The sequence below is a fragment of the Atractosteus spatula genome, chromosome 4 (assembly GCF_055471065.1).
Source record: "Atractosteus spatula isolate fAtrSpa1 chromosome 4, fAtrSpa1.hap1, whole genome shotgun sequence".
Lineage (NCBI taxonomy): Eukaryota > Metazoa > Chordata > Actinopteri > Semionotiformes > Lepisosteidae > Atractosteus > Atractosteus spatula.
The window spans coordinates 30,580,368-30,604,657 of NC_142709.1; the positions used below are offsets into that span (position 1 = coordinate 30,580,368).

The 24,290-nt window shown below is 37.6% G+C and overlaps 2 protein-coding genes across 3 annotated transcripts; one reads left to right on the forward strand and one right to left on the reverse strand.

Moving 5' to 3' along the window:
- Positions 1-1,508: 1,508 nt before the first annotated feature.
- On the reverse strand, positions 1,509-8,044 carry zic5 (Zic family zinc finger 5). The gene is made up of 2 exons (XM_088913842.1): positions 6,860-8,044; positions 1,509-3,595 (listed from the first exon to the last, which is right to left on the reverse strand). Exons 1-2 carry the CDS (start codon positions 7,899-7,901, stop codon positions 3,150-3,152), a joined length of 1,488 nt encoding a protein of 495 aa, XP_088769968.1. The 5' UTR covers positions 7,902-8,044; the 3' UTR covers positions 1,509-3,149.
- Positions 8,045-14,218: 6,174 nt separating this feature from the next.
- Positions 14,219-23,913, forward strand: zic2a (zic family member 2 (odd-paired homolog, Drosophila), a). 2 transcript variants are annotated; one of them, XM_088913844.1, is made up of 4 exons: positions 14,395-15,884; positions 17,204-17,367; positions 17,650-17,834; positions 23,847-23,913. In XM_088913844.1, coding segments are annotated over exons 1-4 (1,326 nt in total). In that variant the 5' UTR covers positions 14,395-14,908; the 3' UTR covers positions 23,848-23,913. The 2 variants fall into 2 exon arrangements, with proteins under 2 accessions (XP_088769969.1, XP_088769970.1); XM_088913843.1 differs by lacking the exon at positions 23,847-23,913 and having other exon boundaries at positions 14,219-15,884; positions 17,650-18,698.
- The last annotated feature ends 377 nt before the right edge of the window (positions 23,914-24,290 follow it).

Here is a 24,290-nt window from a genome sequence, read left to right on the forward strand (position 1 = left end):
GTATGACATAAACACTATACTTTCAAGAAACAGGATTTCTCGTCCAGAGATGATCGTTTCTCCAATATTTCTTTAAGCTTGTGTATCTAATATAAAAGTCAGAGTCTTGGAATGACAGTGAACATTATTTAATAATTAGAATTGACAGTGTAAAATGAGTTTATTTGCATATATGAACTTTATTTATTGTTTAAATGTACTTGTAGCGTCAATGTTGATTATTTCTTGTAAACACACTTGCGTGTTACAAAAACCTTCTATACACGCACTTAGACAAAGCAACCTATATTTCCATGCTTGATCAGAATGATAGCACTTTACAAACTGTTAATACAATACCCTTTGTCGAAACCTTCAGAGGTTCATGAGAGACGATGCAGTCTCTGCTTTGATGATGTCCAGTTTAGTGGCAGTAAGTGGTTTTCTACCAGATATATTCAAATGTGAACGTCTTGCTTGCCAATTACCATAGAAATCTTAACACACCATGAAGATTGTCCAAGCGCCAAGCCTTCCGCTCTCGAGTAGATTACTTTGAAGTGGAGCAGGACTTGCGCTGGTCAATTTTAATTCTATAGACTGGACAGAGAAGACTATGAAAGTGAGATTGTGCGTTTTAATGCAGAAAATAAGAGGGGGAAACTTGTTTTATATACTCTATACAAGATTCTGCTATTGTCAGATCTTTTATCTTTTATATTTCCCATGAATGATTCATGCATTTGTGGCTTTGTGTTGTCCTGCCTTTCAAAAGGGACTTCATTAAGGAGCTATAAGTTTTCCCATTGATTGGCGCCTTCATTTACATGCCTGTTATTCTACTTGGTGTGTTGTTATTTGTCGACCTGCCTGGAACAAACGTATTTTCATTTTCATTCCCTCCTAACAAATCAAATCGAACATTGTTTTTTGAACAGTTAGCTTTTACATGTTGGGATACATTTTCTTCTTTTAAAAATATATTTTAGTCCAATTATAATATATATATATATATTTTACATCTTGGTCTCGTATACCCCAGGTGTCAGATTTGGTGGGATACGTGCGAGTCTTTTCGTGTAGGCGGTTTCAGAAAGATTTAAACTTATCCTTGTAACTACTACTGTTAAATTTAAGGTTGAAAAATAAATTAACGAAATAACTGTGAGAAAATAAAGTTTTTTATAATGTATATATATTTTATAATGTGTATATAGTTATATATTTAGTTTTTTGTAGCATCAATTAATTGTTGCTTTATATACAATGTGTACATATATAGTACATATACGTATTAAACATATTCATATAATTACATTAAGGCGTTTTCATTCCAGAAGTGACTGGTTTTCGAGTTTTCTAATGTTGTAGGTCACCACAAGTGTTACTTTAAGTAACGGGCAATATATCTGAATGGCAACAAGGCGAATAACTAATGCAATTTGAGACTTAATAGTTTTCCATTAACTGAATCATTTGAAGATGGTTTAGCGAAACGGTATTTAAACTGACAATGTATGAAAAACAAGTTTTTTTTATTTTTAAGTGTCTGATTCCATTTTATTCAAGTTTACCACGTTGTCATCTTTTACCACAAACATCACAGACCTCCACAATCAGAGCTGGTTCATTTTTTTTCTTTCAAAATCCACAGTGCCATGCACCTCGACGATATACGAAGTCATTACGCCACTACTACACTGGGCATGCGAGTTGCTTTTCACATTACAGCTCATTCAAGTAAAAAGATAATATTCTTTTACAGAACACGTAAAAAAGACAAAAAAAAACATCACGACGTCTCACCAAAATTAATATTATTATTCTTTGGTGTATCTGTAATTTTAGAACAATATTACGAGAGCAAATAAATTACAATTTACAAAACAACAGCAACATTAATTAACTGTAGCAAAGACTATAACACCCACGGCCAACAATACAATTATATACAAATCCGTCAGGGATAGGCCTGTCAATTTTACATCTTTAGGGTCTCAAAGGACAAATTAGTACTCTTTAACGAGTTTGTATATTTGATGCTATTTTTTTCTTCATAAAATATATCTGTGTATATCTTGTAAATACAACTGTCATCTAAGCGTAATTATTGGGCACGTTTCAACAACGGCTGTACCCCTTGTGTTTCTTCCTTTTATCGCAACAGGCCTTAACGCTTTCCTATCGATGAAACAAAATAGAATGGCGACTTCGCCATAATATTCACAATTATTTATTTTTTTCTGTGTAAAATAATTTAAATATTGCATGGAATGTTCTCAGACGATTTCACCTTTAAAATGATCTAGGATTCTCTAAATAATTTGCTGCTCTAAGTGACATTAATGCAAAGGAATTAAATGATAATTGAATAAATGACACTGGTCTATTAAGATTCTCTGTACTTATTGTGCTGTGGACAGATTAGACACTGATGGATTGGACAGGTTAGATTTTGAAGGTTTGTGACAGAGTATGATGACATCATATGGACAATGTCATCGTAACACCATTAATCAGTGATGACTGAATCATGTTAGTTAGACTAAGACACACCACTTTATTCTTGTGGTCATGTATATGTACACACCATTACAGAACGTAGGTATGATATATATATTATATACTGTATATATAGACACATCATTTAACTTATTACTCATGTTTATTAGAATTTTGATTAGAAATATTTTTGTAGTCATAGTTTTTGGTGTTCATCAACTATATTTCTGAAAGTGAATCCTTCTGAGAAAGATGAATTACCGGAGAAGGGGGTGTGATATTTGGAACCCAGCGTTCTTATTCAATGCATCTTATTTTTCAAACGGCATTATCATCAACACAATTAGCTCCCATTGTTCACTACAAGCCTTTCACGAACAAGATCGGTCTTTTTTTTTTCCAAAGGAAGTAAAAAACACGAAAAGTACTTCTGGGAATATTGGAAATTAAAACAGTTTGTGTCTTAAGGGGGCGGGCGGGGGGGGTTTCAAAGTGTGAATTTGTTTGTTTTTTTTGCTTCACCATTCTGCGTCCTCTTATCGGTCTCCTCCGATCCACCACCCTGCAGGCTGATATGCTTATAGGTAATCCCCACTTACTGGCCACAGTTTTATGAAACAGGATAACATCAATAAAAAGTTTATTGTGTTGTTCAGGGAATGTCAACATCAGAGCATTGTCCTTGGATCTGTGCTTCTGTAAGAGTCCTCGTCCTCGGAGTCTGAAGTTGGCACGTCACTGGGAGGGGTGTGGAGGTTGTTCGGCCCTCCGCTTCCCTGGCACACGTACCACTCGTTGAGGTTGGTAACCTGAGGCGAGAGGGTTGTCGATCGACTCCTCGGTGGCTCGGAGGTCGGGGAGAGGGGAGCTCCGAGTGTATTCGACGCAGCCTGGTACGCGGAGCCGGTGTTGGCAGGAGGAGGCGGGGGGGACTTGCAGTGAACCTTCATGTGCTTCCTCAAGGAGCTGGGGTGCGTGTACGACTTGTCACAGCCTCTTACTTTGCAGTAGTAAGGCTTGTCACTCGTGTGGACGTGAGAGTGCTTCTTCCTGTCACTGCTGTTGGCAAATTTCCTGTCGCAGCCGTCAAACTCACATTTGAATGGCTTCTCCCCTAAAAAAACCCAAAAACAAACACAAAACCCATTTGGCATTAGGACCCCAAAGGTTTCCTTTAACATCTTATTACAATCATCAGAAACAGAGTCAATGCTATGACCTGCATAGAAGAAGCCAAATTAAAGGTGCAAAGCATGGCTGCACTCTACTTGGGTCCACTTTTTAATGGATATTGGTAAGACCTCCTGTTAAAACCTGTTCTTAGTTCCCATTCTTTCAACAAATATATTGATATCACCTACCCACTGCTGTACTATGGAAACTGGAATTCTTGTGTGTCAGCTGCACTTACCAACACCACAGCCCTGGAGAATTGACTACGCAATGTTTTTGAATGGTTGTGTTAATAAATGGGTGGGCACATTTGTAGCTATGGAATAACAGGTGTTTCTAGGCCATTTGCTCGTGCTTTCTTCAGAACCCCCAATGTGCTTAGAACCAGAAGGCTCCAAGGTTTTGAGCAATTGATTGCATATGCAGAACAAGAGCATGTATAGTTTACTGGCTAGCACATCTCCCACCAGACCAGAAGAGGAGGATTCGTTGCAAGGAGTGTCTCAACGCTGTATTACAAACATGATCATATTGGAATGCCTCCTCCCAGCCCCCAACATCTTCTGGAGAAAGACTCTTTCCACTTTTAAACTCAATCTGTTTAAATGCTTGGAAGTTCGTTAAAGCAAATGGAATTCAATTCCACGGTTCAAACGGTCAGATCTCTTCTCTTCTCGCCTAATGTAAAGAAAAACCGTTTAAATTGGAGCTTAGAAACGTTATCAAGGACATGTAATTTGAGTTTCTTCCAGGCATGTCCGTGGTTCGCCAAACTTCCAAAGGGAATCATTAAAACAATTAACAACAATAATTTCATTATTAATTGATGAAGTTATTAATTTTAATAATTAGAACAGAAAATTTTTAATTTAGTACGAAATGGTTGGTACATCATTAAAACTAGCATTACATATCTGTGTCTGGTATTGCGCCGTCCCACACATTCCATCTACTGCTTCTATGCTTTAAAACCCATAACACTTCCAGCATAATTGTTTCATGAGCTGTTTAACTGATAGTGTGGTTGTCAGCGCACCCTCGGGCTTTTCCTGTTTGGCATACCTTAATCGTATGACACTTCTTTACATGCAATCCCTATGTTGGACATAACCGCGTGTTTCTGGTGTGCGGAGACAATCGCAGAGCGTAGAAAGCTTTGCTTTCGTGTCTTACACTTCCAGTGTAAAAACATTTTAGCTTGCGTTATTAAATGCTTCTACCTTCTTCAGTCCTTTCCAATGCCATCAGCACGCTCTTCATTCTACCCACTCCTCCGCTTTTCCACACAAATAACCAGATAACCTGTTTTGGTTTTCTTCCGAATATAATCAATTTGCCCACGTTTATCTGAGTTGATAATAAAACGGCACCAACGCAATTAAAACAATAAGTAGAATATTGTTTTTTTTTCATATCCTGCTAATGTATTATTATGACAAGACACTATAGAAAATAATTCACTGCAATGCGCCACTGTATCTTCCTCGGTTTTGCATTAAAAGATTTAAATCGATACAAATTCGATGGTAAGTTTAGAGTTCATTGTGTTTCAGAAGGAACAGGAGTAAAAAGGATCAAAATAGATAAAGCACAGAGCACAAAAGCAAACTAATATGCGGGCTCGGACGAGTCTCCATGGAAGTTTAAATGTCCAAATTTCAACTGTATTGTCGTTTTAATGTAACTTTCTGGTGACATGACACAATGTGTGTCAGAACAATGACTGGTCGCTTCTGAATACGGTGTCAAAAAGACATGTGGTCCTCAGACTGTCCGAGAATGACATAGACGCTTCTTGACAAAACAGGAAGCTTTAAGCTGTTCCATGCAGAACTAAGAAAAAAAATAAATAACAAAGTCTATTCCCAGTACAATAAAGTCGAAAGCAAATCTCATTCACCCTCAGTAGCTTGTTTACGCTGCAAAAGCTAAGCTGCTTTCCCAAAGTGCTACTTTCAGCGTCTACTGCAGGGAACTGGGATTTCTGCAGCACTGTACGCGTTTCGAGCAAAGACACTGACATGCTCTGATTGCCGTGTTGGTTTTTGCGTGAGCTGAGATGAGGAAAACAACTTGGTTCATAAAATAGGCCGCTCTGCAACGCCACGTTCACCCAACAGCAGACTATTCGCTGTCTAGTCTAGCTACTTTATTGCACGAAACAAAAGTTCATCTAGGGTATTTAATGTAGCACGGTACCAGCCCTGTGCATGGTTACATTAAACCTTAATCCAGTTATTCGACTTCGATATTTCGGGTTTTTTATTTCATTAAGTCTTGCTATAAATTATGTAAACATAAAGATTATAAACAATTGTAAACATCTATACCTCTTAAAGGCCTGAAATGAATCCGACTTGCAGGCCACTGAGGGGCTGTGAATTTGATTCACGACGGAGATTTCTGGCGGAAAACACTCTAAATCGTCCATAATAGTAGCCTACATTTAAGTGTTTAGGGAGTTTTTATGTATATGACAATGTTATTCACAAAGAACATTAATTATTATTAATTATGTTTTGATTGTTGTTTTAAATCAAAATCTAATATAAAAAATGCAGACCTTTGGGAAAAGTGAACATTAATCTTTTTTTCCGGTTCCGTTTTTCCTCTAAATATTTAATTTTCGGAGGCTTGTTTGCTTTAACATAAGGCATAAAGGAGTCAATTGGTAAATTCGCTTATACGACTGCCTTGCAGTGATAAAACAATAAATCATCCGAACAATTAAGTAAGCCGTAAGTACCTAAACATTCTCCAAGGAATAATATCCGTCCGTAGCGATAAATTCTGACTAGACTCGCATATCTCACGCTTCGCGTACAGTGTCGCAAAGAAATAAAACTTAGCAGCTGTGATCTCGACTTGTTTCCTGGCTGTTTGTGCCATTCAGAATAAAGTAAAATAAATAAATAAAGATAACGCAACGGTCTCTTCAGATTCGAAAATACGCTGGGTTTATACACTTTCCTCTGATTCTGTTCTCTTCTTACGTCAGAATACATATAAAAAGTGGGAGTCGGTTTCATGAAGAGAAAAACGAAACAGTCTGGAAAATAGATCGCCTTCAAAATAAACTTAAAAACAACTTTCATTCACACAATCCAGCGTGTGCGTGTAGGCCAATTTTTGTTTTACTCTGAGATTTAGTTGAATTTTTCTTTGCCTGAAAAAGTGAAAGCTGCCGGAGCGCAAATATACTGACCTGTGTGTGTCCTCTTGTGTATCTTGAGGTTTTCCGAGCGAGCAAACACTTTTCCACAGCCAGGGAAAGGACAAGGAAAGGGCTTTTCTCCCGTGTGAACTCGGATGTGATTTATCAGTTTGTACTTCGCCTTAAAAGCTTTTCCTTCTCTTGGACATTCCTCCCAGAAACAAACGTGACTGCTCTGCTCTGGTCCCCCGACGTGTTCCACCGTGACATGGTTAACCAGCTCGTGCATGGTGCTGAAAGTTTTGGAGCAGGGCTTCTTTGAAGTTTGTTCTTGGTCAATCCATTTGCAGATTAACTCTTGCTTGATGGGCTGCCTCATGTACCTCAAAAACGCCCCCGCGGCTCCGTGAGGACCTGCCGCGATGTTCACATTTAAGTTCATGGAGTTGTAGCTGTGGAGGGAAGAAGGTCCGTAGTGCTCTGGCCTGTGACCGAAGTGCTCTGGCCTGCCATAAATGTCCCCCGGAAGACCCAAACGCATCTGCCCGTTGAGAGCGTGGTGATGGGCACCTGGGGCAGCTTGTTCGTGAAGTCCAGAAAAAAGTGGATGGGCACCACCTTCCGAGTGCCCGTAAGCACCTGTTGGGGAAATAAACATGCCATGGTGATGAGGGGAGGAGGCGGAACTATGCTGGTCGCCAAGTGCATGCATAGCAGAGGCTGAAAGCTCTCTCCTGAGGATGTAGTCCCTGCTGGTTGTGTAGCCTGAGTGGGGGTGAGCCGCGGGGAAGCCAACTGTAGTCTGTGCAGAAGCGAAAGATGCCGCGGTCTGGGCTTCAGGGTGGCTTTGAATGGGCTGAGATGGACTAAGTTTGAGAGCATTTGTCTGTGCCATGTGCTCAGGTCCAAATGGAGTGAGTGCCACTCCAGGGTCGTTGCCCATCTCCCCAGGGTGGAGGTGGGCATGGTGAGAGTGAGGGTGATGCCCCCCTATCCCCGGGAAGCCTGTCATATTCTGATGAGGAAGGGGTTGAGTCGCTGCCAAATCCGCTAATCTTAGCGCCGGATTCCTCTTGCTCAAAGGGGGCTCCATAACTACACAGTCAAGTCCATCCACACTCACTGGTATTGTTTTTCCCCACTACACGCCTTCCAAAACATTAATATATATGTATATAGCGGTCTCTATAACTTCTTTTGTCCTGCCTCTAACTCTGCTTGTTCCTTTTCCCACTCTGTCCTCAAGCGATTGGCAGAACATACAACAGTTGGAAGACACAGTGGGGAATAGAGTTTAGAAATGGCACTGCGGGTATTGGACGGATTTCGGTGACTGGCAGTTAGGAGAACGAAGCGATTGGCTGCCTTTCAGCGCAGAGGCACAGCAGGGATCCGCCCCCTCACTCTCTTCCTCACTGTTGTTTCAAAAAAGTTGTACTCGCAAAGTTAGCGGCAAATCTGTGTGTTTTTCTTTTCGCTGATAGTCGCACACATGGATGTAATCAAAGATTTACAAATAGGGCGTGTAACTAGAAATGAAATTCTAATCTTCATGTTTGCGTTTACCCCTTTATTTTGCCTACTGACTGCAGAAAAGCAGGCTATAGAAATACAATTACATTAAGGCCCAAAGATTAAAAATGCGGTGCGTGAACATTAATATATTTCAGTAAATTTGAAAATATTTAGTGGCCCACTGAATCTCACATCAGTAAACGGTCTTTCTTAGAGCTGTATTATCGTACTGTATATTTGTTTTGATACAAGATACAAATCTTAAAATGAAGTACAGCATTCAGAAGCAGAATCTTTATTTTTTTAAAAAACAGGTAGTATGTGAACATATATATGCACATATATGCTATGCATAAGTACAGTCAAATAAACACGAGGTTGTGGACGACATCGTTTCACATATCTAAGGATAGCATTCTGAATCATATAATAATTTGCTCAGCTTCTGAGTGACGACGAACTTGTAAAATTCACTGTTTCTGAAACAGATCTTTGTTTCGGGCTTTTACAAAATCATATAATCAATTAAACAACACTGTTAACAAATACGGAAAACGTTTTACTTTTGTGGAGGTTAGGCGTAGCAGAGTGGTTTGTAAGATTTAAGAATTGTATTTGTATCTTTAGAAAATCTGTAAATCTAGACAAACCTGCAAAGAAGAGTAAATTACCTTAGGTTTATAATACCTAAGCGATATGTGTACATCTGGGGGAATACTTTTAAATATATCCCGAAGTTCAAAGCTTATTGCAGGGGAAAATAACACCTGAAAAAACCTTTAGATAATTATGGTGATAATTATTTAGATAAATATGATCTTATTTATTTGTGTAAAATAAATAACTTGAAAAGGGGGCGTCTACACCTGTTTAAAATAATGTGAAAAGTAATAGCAAATAACAGGAGAGCTGCTGATTCGAGACATAAACGGGATTTTCGCACTTCAGCTTTTATGTAGAAAATTAAATGTTATGACCTGTAGAACGTTGTAGGTAAATTCCTGCATTTGATCTCGAGAATCGAAGAAGAAAATCAACGGGGAACTGGGGAAAGTGTGTTTATATATTTCGTTTTGTTACTCAAGGTGATTCCATTCCAGCTACCAAAATGCTCTGTTTGGACCTCATACAGTCTCATTGATGTTTCAAGGAAAGAGAAAGAAATACAAAAACAAACATTTGTAAACATATCGAAGAATTGCAAAGTGTGGTGTAGATATGATTTTATACGAAGCCTTATCTTAAAGCTCCAGTCTAACTTAGCGTACAGGTCCCATCTGCCCATTCATTCAGAAAACAGAACTATTTATCGTATGTTGCTACATGCGAATCAGCACCTTTTACTTTTAAGTATTTGTGCAGAAAGTCATTGTCTCTGAAAACCATATTTATTTTTCTTCTGAAATGCTAGTTTTTTTATGTTGTACTTCTAGGGCGAGTTTATTACTTTATGCATGAATGCTGAGGCAAAACTTGTAAACCTGAGTATTGCCCGGCTTTATGGTATCAGCACACGCCTCCTTGTAGAATCCTTGTTAAACACAGCGTGATGTGTATCTGTCATCGATTTAATATGTCTTAATTCAAAGACACCTCTAGAATCGATTCATAATAGTCGACAAAACAAAACCGTTTATGGGTGGGATCGGGTTTAGAGTGTTGAACACTAATGTACACATTCTCCAGGAAAATAAATGTTAAATTCATACCATATACATACAAGGCCTATAGAATACATACAAGGTTTGGGAATTAGGCCTTTGAGAATTAAAGATATGCAACAGATTACAAATACTTAAGCAATGCTTTACAAATTCCTGTTAATTCTCGCAACGCTTTATGTTCTCAGACAGAATACAATCAACACAAATTACAATAAGATTTCAGCTAAGTTTAATTCTAAAAAATATTTGATTTTACATTTTACAATATGTGTACCTAGGCCTACATCTATAAAAAGTGTGCGCGAACAGATGAATAGCTATTATCAGTCATAACTATCAAGTATACAGTGGTCAGATAATGTCTGAGTAGCTCGATATTTATTCAGCCAGCGGATTTTTATTTTCAGTGTTTTAACGAATTTAATTTTCTTTCTATATGTATATATATAACATTGTATCACACCCCAAGTCCGTTATGTGGAAAAAAATACTTAACTGCACCTTAGTTACATACTTGACTGGAATTCAAATACATGTGACCTAAACTACATCCACACATGAAAATAAATATGTGTCTTGGAAAATGTATTGTAAACTTACTATGCATACTTAGACGCATGTATTATTAAGGGACATTTTTTACAAAGAAAGTAAAGGACCTCATCTCAGTAGGTAGGTAATTTTTTAGCGTTGCGTTGTATCAGTGATATCTTACTTTTTAAGCTGATTATTCGTCTTCCACATTTATATTGAAACAAATTATTTCTGCTTTAATATGGGTCTTAACTCCAGTTCTACATTAATACACTGTGTACAATTTGACTATTATGAAAAATATAATGTATAAATATTATAGAGCCATTGGGTAATACAATGCGTAAAACAAAAGAGCAACACAATCACACCAGATGCGAAATTTACACAATCTCATAACTTAAAACCATGTAATTTGATATGTTTTGAGGTTTGTTGTGTTTTCCGTGTTCCGACACTCGTTTTTTTAGTTGTTTCACTTTCTGTATGAATGCGTCATAGGAAACACAAAACATGACCATATCGAAGTCATCATTAAAGCGCTGCAGAGGTCTGTAGCCTCTACAGTCTTATTTCGTAAGCCACGTTTCCACACGCATGAGTGCCCATCTTTAATTATTGAACAAATACTCGAGTCTTTGAATATATATAGGTAATTAATGTTCACTTAGTAGGCTTACCTGCTTTACTATTTCACCTACTCAGTATGGAAAATTGTTTTATCATTTTCCATACTGGAAGCTAGCTCAACGTTTATACCGGGTCATACATCATGATGTCCATCTTTGGCTGCTGTGTGCCACACACGTGTTCCTCTGTATAGACTACGTGCTCCTTGAAATACATACTATTAAATAATTTCTTTCTGACTATGCACTGGATTCTATTTTGAAATGTATTGTCTTCTTCATTGCATCTTCCCACCTGAAATTCAGTATTTATAAAACGTCGTGCAAAGGACACCTGCGACGTCTTTTTCCACTTTGAGTTTTTCTCTTAAGCAAGACATCATGAGATCGTGACTGGTATAAGTAAAACATTTTACGTTATCAATTATTTAAAAAAATTAGGTTAGGCTAAAGGGTATTGCAGATTTGGACAATCTTAACATATACATAAATATGTTCTATAGTCTACAAATAAGGGCTCAGCAACCGGGTTGAGTCTTCAGGGCTTATTCGCACAATAACCTTAACAATACAGCATAATACGGGGTTTCTTTAAAATAACATCCTCTTGTTTTCCAAGAATACTTTCCAGATTTAAGTTTTCTACCCATCGGTATGGAACACCGTGTCTATCTGAATTCGTAATACAACTTTCTTATACAATGAGGTTTTGTTAAACGGTTTGTTTGCCCGAGGAAACCTGCAAGACAACATATGTGGTCCTTCACGGGTCGTAGGTCGCGCGCCCTTGAAGTACCCAAGGTCGCTGGAATCAAAGTAAACTGCAATGCACAAGCTTGTTGATGATCTTGTCGAATTTATGAGTTTCTGCGCTAGACTTGAGTTACAGCTGACTCTTCCCGGTCACTTCTGCCTCAGCTTTACGAATCTGTAGCAAGAGGCGACCTTGTCCCCTAGATTTTAAAATTAACACACTAATCAAATCTCATATTTTATGAAAAAGCTTAACAGATTTTAAAAAAGAAACATTCCACTAAATACGGTTTAGTCCTTAAAAAAACAGTGAATCGTTTAGAATGGATATTTCATGCGTGTAATCTTAAATTAAATATTCTAGCGGTAGAAGACGTTACGTTTTTTAAATTATTTACCGGTCAAATGAGTGTCTTTTCCTCTTGTCTCTGTTGTTGGAACTGTATAGGCCTTCTGTAACCTGTTGAAATGCTCGTTTTCAACAACGGTTTAACTGCCATTTTCCAGGAAGCTGTGGTGAAATGAGAATTTCTAGCCAAAGCTTTTAGAGCATTTGCGTTTTCTTTCTCTCACAGTCTTTTCCCCCCTCTACCCAGTGACATAGGGGAAAGGGGTTTTGCGGTTTTCCAGTGAAATAAAACACTTCTTAGAGGGGTCGGCAGACGTGGCTTTGAACTTGGATCAGCTCCTATGATTCCTGCAGAGAGGGTAGAACTAGAGTCCTGAAAGAATAGTACAGAATGTCCAGACTGCGGGGCTTCAGACTGGGGGAGAGAGTATTGCAAAGTTTTCATGTTTTTGCCTTTCTTTTTGCCTCTGGCAGATTACTGCTAAAGGGGAAAACGGTTTGAAGCGGTTGGGACAAGTTAATTTTGGTCTGGGAGGATAACGTGCAGGACGCGAAAATCACAGAAAGTAAGTGTACGTAAACGTTTTCAAAACTTGAGGTTTTACAGGAGAGGTTGAAGCGAGATGCTTTTGTTCGCAAGCGTAGCAGTCGGGTATGGTTTTAAAAGTTTGTGAATTGAATGCGCTCGAACATAACATTCCAGCGTGATACCTACATAACAAACACCCACAAAAACACAACACACACCAGCCTAATTTAATTATTTTAAATACGTGGGAGTGATTAAGGGAGGGGGGGCGTTCCATATTATTGAGAGCACATGCAAATTTTAATATGAGAAAACGTGTGGTTTCAAACTTAACAGCTGGAGGTTGTTCTCGAAGCTTTTCAAAATATGTAAAAATTGTGGGCTTCGTATAGTGTTGATTGTGTTAAAGTTAAGCTGTGGTGCATTTTAATTCTTCAAACAAAGATTACAAAAGGTGAAACAGGCCTGTATCTATCACCTACCTATCTGATGCCACTATATGCAGAAGTTTTGAAAATCAACATGCTGAGAGCAACATCCTTTGAAAAAGATTATGAGGTGTTTTAGACCGATCATCTTATATGCATGCGTCTGTGTGTGAAAGACTTTATGGTACATTAATGGAAGAGGAAGTATAAATCAACGGGTCTAAGGTAAGACTACGTTATAACTTTATTTATTATATTTATTTGCCTTGGCATTTACCTTACTTTTTTGTTTACGTTGATTAAAAAAACATTTTTAAGTGTTCGCTGAAAAAAAATCTGTGTAGCCTGATGTAGCTCGCTATTTTTAAGAATTGCAAAACGATATGTACAATTTTTTAACAAAATAAGTTTAATTAGATCAAACAATTTAAAAACGTTTGCTTGGATGAAGGGGACTAAAACGCTTGAATATTAAGGTTCGTTTTACTAGTGATGTACCAAATATTTACTCGTCAATCCCATTACACTTTTCTTCATAAATATATAATTATTTCAAAATCCAGTGTCACAATGTTCATTCTTTTTAAATTGAAGTAAAAAATAAATATTATTTTCCGTTCATGTCATTCTGGATAAAATAAAAATCTCTAAATATCCGTTTTTTCCTAAAAAAATATGACTTCATTTCGCATCTTATGACATTTTATTGCAATTCATATTCTCGGTGTATTTTAGTTAACGTCAATAAATTGTGTTGAAAAGTACTCTATTCCTTCATTATTCTTGACAAGCATTGGATATATGTTCTGTTGTATTTTAATTGAACAGCCCACAATATTATAGCCGGTTCTTAGTTTGAAAATTGTAATAATTGTAATAAACAGGTCTGAGGAAAACTAATCAAGAATGATTCTAAATGCAGTGTTAGGCTGTCAGTGGCACCAAAAATTTAAAACTGATTTTCAGAGATCATAACCGATAGTGTTCTTCCCTTTCTTTCTCCTACAAGCCCCTACTAAAAAGTAGGCGGTAATTATGAGTGGAAAATGGCGAACTGCGATTAGTGGCTGAGGGGGTACCTGGGATTGGAGGGGTACCTGGGATTGATGAGACTCGGTGACCAATGAGAAAGCGGCGAATGAATGACCGGGCTCCAGTTAAAGGGGCGTTAGAGGAGGAACTGCCAGTCCACTGAGAAAGAGACCCTCAGAAATAAACACAGACAAACGAGAGAAATAAACACACCAATCGGAACAACAATCCGAGATGCACCAAGGACCAGCATTCCGTGTTAGGAAGATCTCGTAAAACGATTCTTAACTCTTCGTATCTGAATCGCTGGTGTCTACAGATTTTGGAAGGAGAAAAGACGCTAAGGGATCTTTCCACACCTTTTCATGGGGATTCTGAGTTTGTAACTTTACCACATGAAAATATATAGCAGTACGTAATAGGAGAACCGCTAGGTTGTTTTTCAGCTACAGGACTACCGCTACGAACTTCGCCTGATGTGGCGTTTTTCGCTTAGGGAAGGCGAGACTCTTCCACATAAAGGCTAGGGTTTTTTTTAAAAAAACTTTTTTTCCTAGTTCGGAGGCTGCTTTGAAGTTTTGACCTACAATCCATACGAACATTGCTATAGCATATCCATATCCAATTGGCTATTAGCTCGAAGAACACTTATCGATTGACTGAGAGAATGTTGTTGGACGCTGGTCATCAGTTCCCGGGATTGGGAGTTGGCACGTTTGCCAGGCATCACTCGGCAAGCGAAATGCAGGACAGAGACTTGAGTTTAGCACAGAATAGCTTTGTTGATTCTGCTCATATGGGGGCTTTTAAACTTAACCACGATCTCTCTCCTGGACAGAGCTCCGCTTTCACTTCACAGGCTCCGGGTTACCCCGCCGCGGCTTTGGGCGCGCATGCAGCTCATGTCACCACGTACGCGAGTTCGCCTTTTAACTCTACAAGGGACTTTCTCTTTCGCAGCCGCGGCTTCGGAGACTCTTCTCCGGCGACCAGCCAGCATGCTATTTTCGGTCCCACCGCGGGGTCTCTTCATCACTCCCATACGGACACTCAAGGCCACATACTGTTTCCTGGGATCCACGACCAGCACGGAACCCACGGCTCTCCAAATGTTTTGAATGGACAAATGCGTCTTGGACTACCGGGGGAGGTTTTTGGGCGATCGGATCAATATCACCAGGTATCCAGCCCGAGGACCGACCCTTACTCTGCAGCCCAACTCCACAATCAGTATGGTTCTATGAATATGAACATGAGTATGAATATGGCAGCTCACCACCACCACCCGGGCGCTTTCTTTCGCTATATGAGACAGCAGTGCATTAAACAAGAGCTCATCTGCAAGTGGATCGACCCGGAGCAGCTGAGCAACCCGAAGAAGAGTTGCAATAAAACTTTCAGCACAATGCACGAGTTAGTCACTCATGTGTCGGTGGAACACGTCGGAGGACCCGAGCAGAGCAACCATATCTGCTTTTGGGAAGAATGTCCAAGAGAAAGCAAACCGTTCAAAGCTAAATATAAATTGGTCAATCACATTCGAGTCCACACGGGAGAGAAGCCGTTTCCTTGTCCATTCCCTGGATGTGGCAAGGTTTTCGCTCGGTCGGAGAACTTGAAGATACACAAGCGAACACATACAGGTAAATATTGACCATCTTTTTTTTGTCGTTTTTTCTTCGCGTTGCATTACTTTACCGTTTAGCCGCACCGACTTAAAATGAGTGTAGAAATATTTCATCCTCGCGATACAAGTTGAAAGCAACGAACTTTGCTGTCAGAAGGAAAATATAAATCCTTATATTGATAACGGCCTAGCAATTGTGGTTATGGGAGTATGGGGTAATTGAATGTTTCGACTTTAAGGTCTAGTTATAAGTAAAAATGTGTTTTTTTCCCCCCTGGCAGATTGCGAGGCGTAGATTTACTCAATTGGATTGAAAATGGTAAACAAACGGATGTCTAGTTCGGATTACGCCTTGTCTAGCCTAGAATAAATGGGCAATGTTTTGCAACAGTTTGTTAAATTATGTAACAGTCTGTCGAGGGTTTGTGGTTCATAAACTTTAAAACGGGTCAAAGGCAATTTAAGGACTCTGGGTTTGTAGCGAATCGCGCGTGCGGAGTAGTAATAAATCATTCCTGATACTCATTTCATACGAATGTATCCGTTTGTAATGGGCATGTTCTAGCACCAAAGTTACGTTTTATTAGTGCGGCTATTTTAAATTATTAACTGTAAAATTAAGGAGATGTTTACTTTCTGGAATAATAGGAAATTGGAGGCCTTTTGTTTTCTTGCGTTGCAGTGGGTGACAGGCTAGCCATAACTACGGTTTTAAATTTAGCAGAATCGTTCAGTTTGCGAAGAGGTTTCAAATTATCTAAATGCTAATGTAATTCTTATTCTTTCCTTCTGAATAGCGCACATTAGCTTTTAAAACACTCCGTAAGAATAATTTATTTTCGTTGAATTAAAGTAATTTTAATCTGGACATCATTTTCGAAATTAAGCAGCTAAATTTTGATTTCAGCATCCATATGGTTTTTTTAAACTTTAGACCAAAATTGTCGGTGTGGGATGAAGTAATTTGTTTTCAAATACAAATGTGATTTGTTCGTTTTGGGTGGCGCTACCCTCAGGTGTTAAGGTTAATTTTCATCTGAAAAGGAAGTAAAAGGTGCATTCCAAGTATTGTTTAAGGGAAGATCGTGTGGACTAACAGGAATCTGAATTATCCTATAGGGGCATCTTTTAAACGTTATTGATTTATTTCAGAACGTTCTATATCCATTTGATTTAACGGTATTTTAGATTTTATACACATAATTATCAGTTGTACGGTTGGCAGCAATTTATTCGGCACGGTTCTTTACGGCCTTAAATTTTTTAATTGGCACCATTTATTGCGACTTGTAATTTAAATACATTTTGACCTTTTTGTTCTGCTTCTTTTTGTAGGTGAAAAACCTTTCCAGTGTGAATTTGAAGGCTGTGACAGACGTTTTGCAAATAGCAGTGACCGGAAGAAGCACATGCATGTCCACACTTCAGATAAACCGTATCTTTGCAAAATGTGTGACAAGTCCTACACTCACCCCAGCTCTCTAAGAAAGCACATGAAGGTAAGAAAAAAATTAACATCACCATCTTCGAAAGGTTTCTAGCTTCCACGTTTGGCCCTCTTTATTGAATTGAGCAGGGCATAAATAGTGGTTGTGTATGACAACCATATTAATCTCTCGAACCGGTGCGTTGTGTATACGAGTATAATGTCACTCGGTATTTAAAATACTGTAGATCTCATTTTTATTATCCCTAAATCACAAAGACGTTATTTGATTTAACGAGCTTTTGATTTTTCCCCCGTTACTTTCTAACTCGAATTGTAATCTGTGCTTTTCTAGGTTCACGAATCGTCTCCTCAAGGTTCAGACTCTTCGCCAGCAGCGAGTTCAGGCTACGAATCGTCTACACCGCCCGGCCTTGTTTCCCCATCGACTGAAACCCAAAGTAACACTAATCTGTCGCCAGCTTCGGCAGTACACAATAACAACGGCCATACCAGCCTCTCGTCCAATTTCAGTGAATGGTATGTGTAGGACTGTCTTCAAAGCCCAGAACAATTTTGACAGAACTTGAAAAACATCTTTGTGTACATATAAGGGCCGCCTGTACAAAGGAGTCACACATAATGGACGCTTTCATATTATGCGATAATTGAAATCAGGAAACTTGTATTGTGAATACAATAATCGACCGAGGAAAAAGATCATTTGGGAAAATTTCAATATAATGTAAATAAGGCTAATGACAGTAAAAATTACGCTAATAAAAATGCCCCTCCTACCCCATGACTGTAGTGAATTGTCAATCTTTGGTGTATAGATGTTCCTTCAATGGTAGCTATTTCTCTAACTGGACTTTTAAACTAGTGCACATATTACAATAATAACAGGAAAATCTTTTGTACTATGATGTTGACTATTGTGATCCCATTATAAAACAACGTGATTGTAACTATACAACTATATAAACTGGAAACAGTGCCAAAGTTAACAGTTAACTCCATCAGACACAATGTTTGCTTGTGAATGTATATTTTCGTTAGCTGGTTTCACTTGTGATGTTTTGTGCTTTGCAAGTTCAAATTGTGAAAAACTATTTGGAAGATTGTGGGGAATCTAAACGTTGTGCCGTTAATTTTTCTGTAACTACACCCTTTTGTAAATATCCGCTACCATATTTATCCATTTGTAATTAAATTATGGTATTTACTTGCTACAGATGAAACAATATTTATAAAGAATGTTTCTTAACTATAAATATGTACAATTGTGAGCTAAACAGGAATTGTTTTTTGAGGTATAAAACTTGTTTTCTCCATTTCTTGTGATACGTTTCAAGAGTTTTACTGCATACAGAAATATAATAAAAATGTGTTGCAAGTGTTTAATTATTTTCCGTTTTGCTTTACTCATTTCTTGAAGCTATTGTGAAAAATGACACCCTGTACATGCAGGAATAGGCATCCGTTAAGTACAAGGGGAACATATTGTAAATGTAGGCGTCACGCATATATTCAATTACATGTTAACCTAATTATAACTTAAACCTCGGGACTTAAAGTTGAACATAATGCAAAGGCGGTTTCATTTTTCCCCCAAAATCAACTGAAGTGATTTTAGTACAAAGTTTTAAAGTTCATAAGCGCACGCGAGATCCAGGTAATTCCCTTTTGATTATATTTTTCCTAATTTTCTTATCCGCCAGGGATTGAACAGATTCGCTATAGAAAACCGATATTTTTTACAGAGAACATTTCATTCATAAATTAAAAACATCTGTAATTTTCTAATCCTGAGCGTTGATTCTAATTAGGAAAAGTGGAAAGCAAAGCCAAATTAGGAAAGACCTTTTAAAATAAATAACCGTGATCTTGCGAGCTAAAAATTGACAAGGTGAAATAGGGATTGAAATATTGAAGTGTCCTGAAACATTCGGGCGTTTTATTACCGTCTTTGTCGTTGACATAAAATATAAAATATCGTTGATATAAAATATCATAGCGATTTATCTTGGTCATACACACAGCTTTAAGAATAAAGACGTTCCCAGTGTAGGCTGCAGAACTAACAAAACTGCAGTGCAACAAACTATTGAACTTGGAATCGAGAACAGACAAAACTATTTAATAGCTCCTGGAGTGGTCTCAGTAAATTTGTTTACAGATCTGACGAAAGGACATGACTACAAAATGGGGAACAATGTAATTCATTAAAACAAAACCTGTAGTGATTTGCAATGTGATGCAGATTGAAATTTTAGCCTAATAAAAACTTACATACACACGGAGAAACCAGAAATACTCAAGCTAGCTGAGAAATGTTGTATCCAGCCGTGAGACAATAAGTAGAGGTGTTTTTTGTCTAGCCTTGTAGTGGTCTTAATTCTTAAATTCTAATTTGGAGTTATTTTTTATATATTTGGTTTGCTGTTTTTATCTGTGGTCTTAGAAACCGCCTGTCAGTTCATCGAAGGCTGACTTTGCGACGCAACATCAGGCCACGGGAGCTTAAATGTCTTCTCCAGCAGAGCTTGGAAAGGCAAGACCGGGGTCAGCATTTCCTTGAGTATAATATATGTACTTCTGGTTTGACGAAATGGATAGCCTATTGTCTGTACAAAATACTCAACTGGAGAACTCAATATTGTTTAAGACCGAAACCCTCTACAGCATGTTAGGCCTCTAAGGCTGCAGTTAAAATACAGGGTTTAGAACCGCGCAAAGATGAACTTGAACCTGACTCTGACTACGGATAAAACACTCATGTTCTGAGCGCACGCAGCGTTGCCTTTAAACGTGGATGCACATATAATGCGTCATTGTAGTGAAACATTTTGTGTCATTTATAGGAAAATAGCTTTCTATTTCATGCGGACTGTTTTTTTGTTTGCTTGTGGGTTACGCAGTTGTACTTTGTGCAGTAGGTGTGTAGACAGACTTGTTACTACAATGCTTTCTCGCTCATGTTCAGTTGTCAGTCTAAAACGTCACGGTTTTATTTATCATACATGGGTTTGTGGTTTCATGGTGTAATCGGTGTTGTAACCAAGAACAGAATGTTTTAAAATGGTATAAAGGGCAAGAGGCAGATATTTGCACGAGTATCATGTTAACAAACACAACCGGTTCTATGCTTCTTTGCCACACTCATTTCTGATATAACCCTGCCCTGACATGATGGAAATGACTAATATAAGTGCCTTTGTGTATGGCTATACTGCATATATAAAAAATGAAAAGACATACTAAGAAAACAGGCAAAGATGTGTATGCCTTAATAATACTGATATCTTATTTGTTATGACGCTGCTGCTGTAGGTGTGTAAAAATTGAAAATTCGCCCCGGGGTTACATTCGAAGGAAGTAAGGAATGATAGATTGACAAAATTCTGTGAAAAGCTCAGCTGCCTTTCTGGCGTTCAAGTGTGGCCGCGATTTTAACTGGAAGGAGAGACTGTGATTTGGACTCCAAGTTCAATTCCCTCTTCAATGAAAATAATGCAAACTACCGTTTCGGAGTACTTGCCAGCCAAACCAAACGTGCTTCCTGGCTTTATTTATTTGTTTTGGTTTTAAAGGGGTTATTTAAAACCTTTCGTGTCCTCCCCTCAAAAATGAGACATATTGTAAAACCGTTAAAATGTAAACATATTATCGTATCTCGTAGTGCTTAGTTTGAATATCAATGCAAAATATAACTTTACATTTTTCTTAAGGGTTGCTGGCCTTATGCAGTATGTATTACCACAAAACCCAAGAAACAACCGCCACGCAATAAAATAGATTTTCTTCCCTTAACTCAAAACACTCGTTTAGTGTTATCACATGTAAATGTGGTTAGCCTTACAGAAGCCACATTGTGCATTAAGTCCCTTTTTAAAGCAGTTGTTACATTCATCGCCAAGTGTAAATTGCATAAACGACAACAGTACGTGACAGGTATATGACCATTAAAACTGAGCATAGCTGTCTCGAGATACTCGCAGGTCTTAATTTTGAGCACAATAATAGAAGTAACAACAGTAATAATGAACAACTTTTTATAACACGTATAAAACTTCTTGACGTCCAGTTCACATAAAGACTCGTGTGTTGGCCAGAAGAATGAAGGAGAATGTGTATTTCAAAACAATTCTTATCCTAATTGTTCAAAGTTTGGTATTTATTTTAGTAATATAGACAATATTATTTTGTCGTTTCATGGTAGATGATTGTGCTTGATATTAACAGGATATACTGGAGGATAATGCAAGTTGCTCTAGCGGAGTACATGTCTGCTTAGTAATTGTTTTTGGACTCAGTTTTTTTCAGACTCATTTCGTCGCGTTGTGTCACAGCTTGCTTGAGAGCTCGGACCGAACATACGTAGATCGGCTCAGAGCAGTGAATTTCCGAACGTACTTGCTTACGTGTGAACATGGCTACCGAATTTCCTTTATGCACGTTTTTGGGGCGGCATGCGATAAATGGTGGCTGTCTGACCTGTTTGGATGAAAATTATTTGACCTGTAAGGAGAGAGTGAAAGGTCAGCGCCACGCAGAGCTTCGATGCCTATTCGCTCCCGGCACATGCTGTTATGATATTGATCCATCAAGAAAGATAAACATAAAAAGATGAACTCTTTCTCATGAATACCAATTAATGTTGGTTTTGTAATTGGAAAAGAGCTATTTTGGGTAATATAAACTAAATGTATTTTTCTATACATTAAAGTTAATGAATTAAGCACGCTTCCATTGTAGGAGTTCCTTTAAGCTAATTTATATATATATATTTAAATCAATCTTAAATTAAAACTGAAGCATTGTTTGTGGAGCAAATTGAGTAATTTGGATTTTATTTGTTGTTTTTGTAAAGCTAATGACTTTCAAAATTATTTAAAACTATTTGAATGTTACAGAAAGAATTTTCAACCCTTCTCCTTTTGACTATTCAATAATAATAATGACTGTCTTTACTTAAGTCCAGTAACTCGGTCGTTTGTATATAGGAACTTTGATAAAATGTTTCATGGCATAGTTTTAGAGTCAATGACTTACGTAAATTCAGTAAGTTTATTGTAAAACTTCAGCTTTCACACCGTGAAATGACGTCTGTGAGGAGATTCTCCGACTGAAAATGGTCTTTTTGTTACTGCAAGTATGTACTTTGCTGTGGTGCCCTAACATAAGTTTGTGGTTTGTAGAGGGACTGAGAGACAGAGGGTGTCTAAAAATAATATAAATAAACCCGATTAGTCACAGCTCATAACATCTGAGGGTTTGGCTTCCAAGATTGATTTATTATGTAAGTAAGTTTAGGATGTATAGTTTATGGTTTGAATTACTGGCCTGGGTACCACGACAGTTGACACTTTGACCTTTCATTCGTACCTGCAGATGTAGGTCCTAATCTCCAAAATACCTCTCAACACCATTTTATAGTGTTTGTCTTTGATTCCCGCTGCCCGTAAGACCTTACAGTAGTAATGCAGCTGTCATTGGAAGATAAAAGTGTTACTAAACAAAATAAATAAAAAAATACATGATGAAAAGGGTTCAGTCCTATTGTTTATAAAGACAAATGAATAACGATTACAAGAATCCATGCACGTGAGTATATGGTGAGTGTACAGTATGTGTGTATTCGCAGAGTTATTTCTCGAGTTCCGCTATTCTTTCTTAATAATATTAATAATAAACATCAGACTAATGTTAAGGGGGAAAAGTAAATAAACGAGCATGAGATATAATTGGAAAAGTTTTAAATTTTAAAAACGACAATTTGGGTTATCTTTAAATAAGGGGGAGGTACGGGGCTAATTTTTGCGCTGCTTAAAAAAAGCTAATGTTTGTTGCAAATAACTGCTATTAAATAAGCTGTGTTCAAATAGTTTAAGAAAAACCTATAAAAGTGTAGCTACATTTTAAAACCTGATTTTTTTTCTTAAGTTTTGCTTTTTTATGTTTTCATGATTTAATTTGGGACAGGTTACATAATGCATCAGTTTCTGTTTTACATCGTAGCTTCTCATGAATCAGTAAAGTTTATCGAATGGAAAAAACGGATTAATATTTCGTTTTTGATTTTTGTTTATTGTTTATTGTTCCGCGATTAGGCCGTTTAACATCAGGTAAGCTTATACTGTACATAAACACGGCGTTTATGGATGTCAGAATAACATCGGGAAAACTGAAATGTATCAAATAAAGTTGTAGGAATATAGGCATTTATTAAACAACACAGAGAACCAGAATAAATTAGCTGTAGAGAAAATGTAGCATATTACAAACAGTTTATAAGCAGGTCTATTAACTTATGCAGGGTTTAAGCTAAATTTGCATTAGAAACAACAAAATCTGTTAAAAAATAAATCAATCGTCTACTGTGAAAAGTGAAAATGAGATATTCATTGTTGCTTATATGCATATACATGTCACTAATTGTTGCTTATACACATTAATGACTAATATACGTTTTATGCGTCATTACCCCATATAAACCTATATAAAATATAAAGCGATTTGGTAGGTAATATTTTGTTTTGTATATTGCAGATAAAATTGTATAAATATGGAGATTCGGCTTTGAAACCCTGGACTTTCTAGACGAGGTGATTGTTCGAGGTTACACGATGGTCCAACAGAGGTAAAAACTCAAATTCGTGCTCTCGTAAGAAGAAATCAAACTCTGAAAGACAACTGACAAGGCTTTTGTCGGAGACATCTTTTAACTATCGATTTTTTCATCATTAAGATCTTTCTTAGTTTACAAATGTCTTATTTGGTACATCACATTTCAACCTCTTCTGAAGCCGTTGCACATGGACCCCACATTAACACTTGTTAAAGATCAATGTGAGCTCGTCACTGTAAAACGGTAAAGAATATTAAAGTTATTTTAGTGTCCTTATGTTTTCTACGTGTGATTAAATGGAATGCTATACACTAACTGCTTTAGCTTCTATAGTGTCTTTACACTTCGACTTTACCTGTAGCTCA